This window comes from Austrofundulus limnaeus, unplaced genomic scaffold (assembly GCF_001266775.1).
Source record: "Austrofundulus limnaeus strain Quisiro unplaced genomic scaffold, Austrofundulus_limnaeus-1.0 Scaffold850, whole genome shotgun sequence".
In the NCBI taxonomy this organism is placed as follows: domain Eukaryota; kingdom Metazoa; phylum Chordata; class Actinopteri; order Cyprinodontiformes; family Rivulidae; genus Austrofundulus; species Austrofundulus limnaeus.
In genome coordinates, this window is record NW_013953252.1 from 99,808 (window position 1) to 101,500 (window position 1,693).

The 1,693-nt window shown below is 37.2% G+C and overlaps 1 protein-coding gene across 1 annotated transcript in view; it reads left to right on the top strand.

Annotated features, from left to right (window-relative positions):
• The window catches only part of LOC106532914 (unconventional myosin-Ic), a gene marked incomplete in the record, with an annotated part of 69,009 nt that overhangs the window by 47,111 nt on the left and 20,205 nt on the right, over window positions 1-1,693 (top strand). The window contains 1 exon segment of the mRNA XM_014029081.1: window positions 1,486-1,603. Within this exon segment, the coding sequence (XP_013884535.1) occupies window positions 1,486-1,603 (118 nt within the window).

Here is a 1,693-nt window from a genome sequence, read left to right on the forward strand (position 1 = left end):
ATGTCCCCCGGGAAATAACAGTTCACTGGCGGGCGCGACGAAACTTTCCGCTATTTAAACCGGAATGTCCGGTATTCAATAAATTCATATCATAACAAAAATAAAAAAAACGGTATTCAGTACAAAACGGTATACCTCCCAGCACTACTTCAATATATTCAAAACCCAAAATCAGTGCATAATGTTCAAGTTTGGGAATATGCATTGGTTCATGGCATTCTTCTACTTTGACCTCTTGAAATGTAAATCAGCTTTTTTCTGTTTTCTATTTCTTTTAAATTCTTTTAACTTCAGATCTGTCAGTTGAACCTGCACATGTTTGGTATCAAAAGAAACTTAATAATCTTTGCTAAAATCTCATGGAAACTATTTTTACAGCCACCAAACACAGTTCAAACGGCAAGCAGTTGAATCAGAAAGAAACACACTATACAAAATATCATCATTGGAAATCTGTAAAGGAAAATGTTTTGACGTTATTTTATTAAAGCAAGTCAAAGTAATTACCTAAATATGTTGTAAAGTGTGTTGAAAGTTTTTTAAATTGGTTTTGAGTGAATATGGTCCAACTGAAGTTAAATATAATTTCTCATTATTTTATATAATATACAGTATATGTTGACTAATAAATGTTAGGACAATTTTTCAAAAGAACAAACATTCAGTAATAAATCTTTTCAGGCAGGTAAGAAAAAATAAATAACTTCTGGATGTAAAAAGTTCAGATTCTTAGCATTTATTACCAGTACCATCATGGTCTGTCCTGTGCAGAATGACAAAATTCAAAATTATTTCTTTACTAAAACCTCTGTAACTTTGCTTCAGTTAATTTTATCAGCATGTGTCTTTGCACAGTTAATGTCCACAAGTGGATTTATGGTTTCCATGAGATTTTAGCCTGATTCATTATGGTTTTAAATAGGTTATATACTGTCTAATGAAACAATATTCAGATGGGAGGGGGAAAATGTAAAAAATATGTTCCATCCTCAATATCTCTAGAACAGCAGCTGTTTTAATACTTACACTTCTGATAAAATGTTCCAAGTGTTAGCTTTATTTTGATGCTAAGATTATTTAAGTAGAGTTTGTAAATGCTGAGATACACTCAGTTACATTTCAGCATGGGATTTTGAGCAAAAACTTTAAGAAAACCTCTGGGGGCTTGAAAGGTTAAGTGTTAGTGTTTGATTTTTTTGTCTCTGTAACTTCATAGTTTCAAGAGATTTATTTCAGTTGTCTGTTCTGATAAAGACCATAATGTTTATGAGAACAGTGTTAACTTCAGTGAGTCACCAGTCTCAGCTCAGACAGTGAGTTGTCGTCACACTGTGAGCTCGTCCCAGTGTGGGGACGGCCTTTGTCCCCGACACACTGGGCCTTTTGTTGGCTCCTCACTGTCCCTCTGTCCTCCGTCCCTCCTACTGCTGCTGCTGTGCATGCAGTCCTGCTGACGTGTTCCTGTCATCCCCTCCTCTGTTGCAGCTCGATTCGACGAGGTGCTGATCCGTCACCAGGTCAAGTACCTGGGTCTGATGGAGAACCTGAGGGTGAGAAGAGCCGGCTTTGCTTACAGACGGCGCTACGAGGTCTTCCTGCAGAGGTGATGAGTTCAGGTTATTTATATAGTGCCAAGTCACAACAACTGTTGTCTCAGGGCACTGTACACACACACACACACACACACACACAC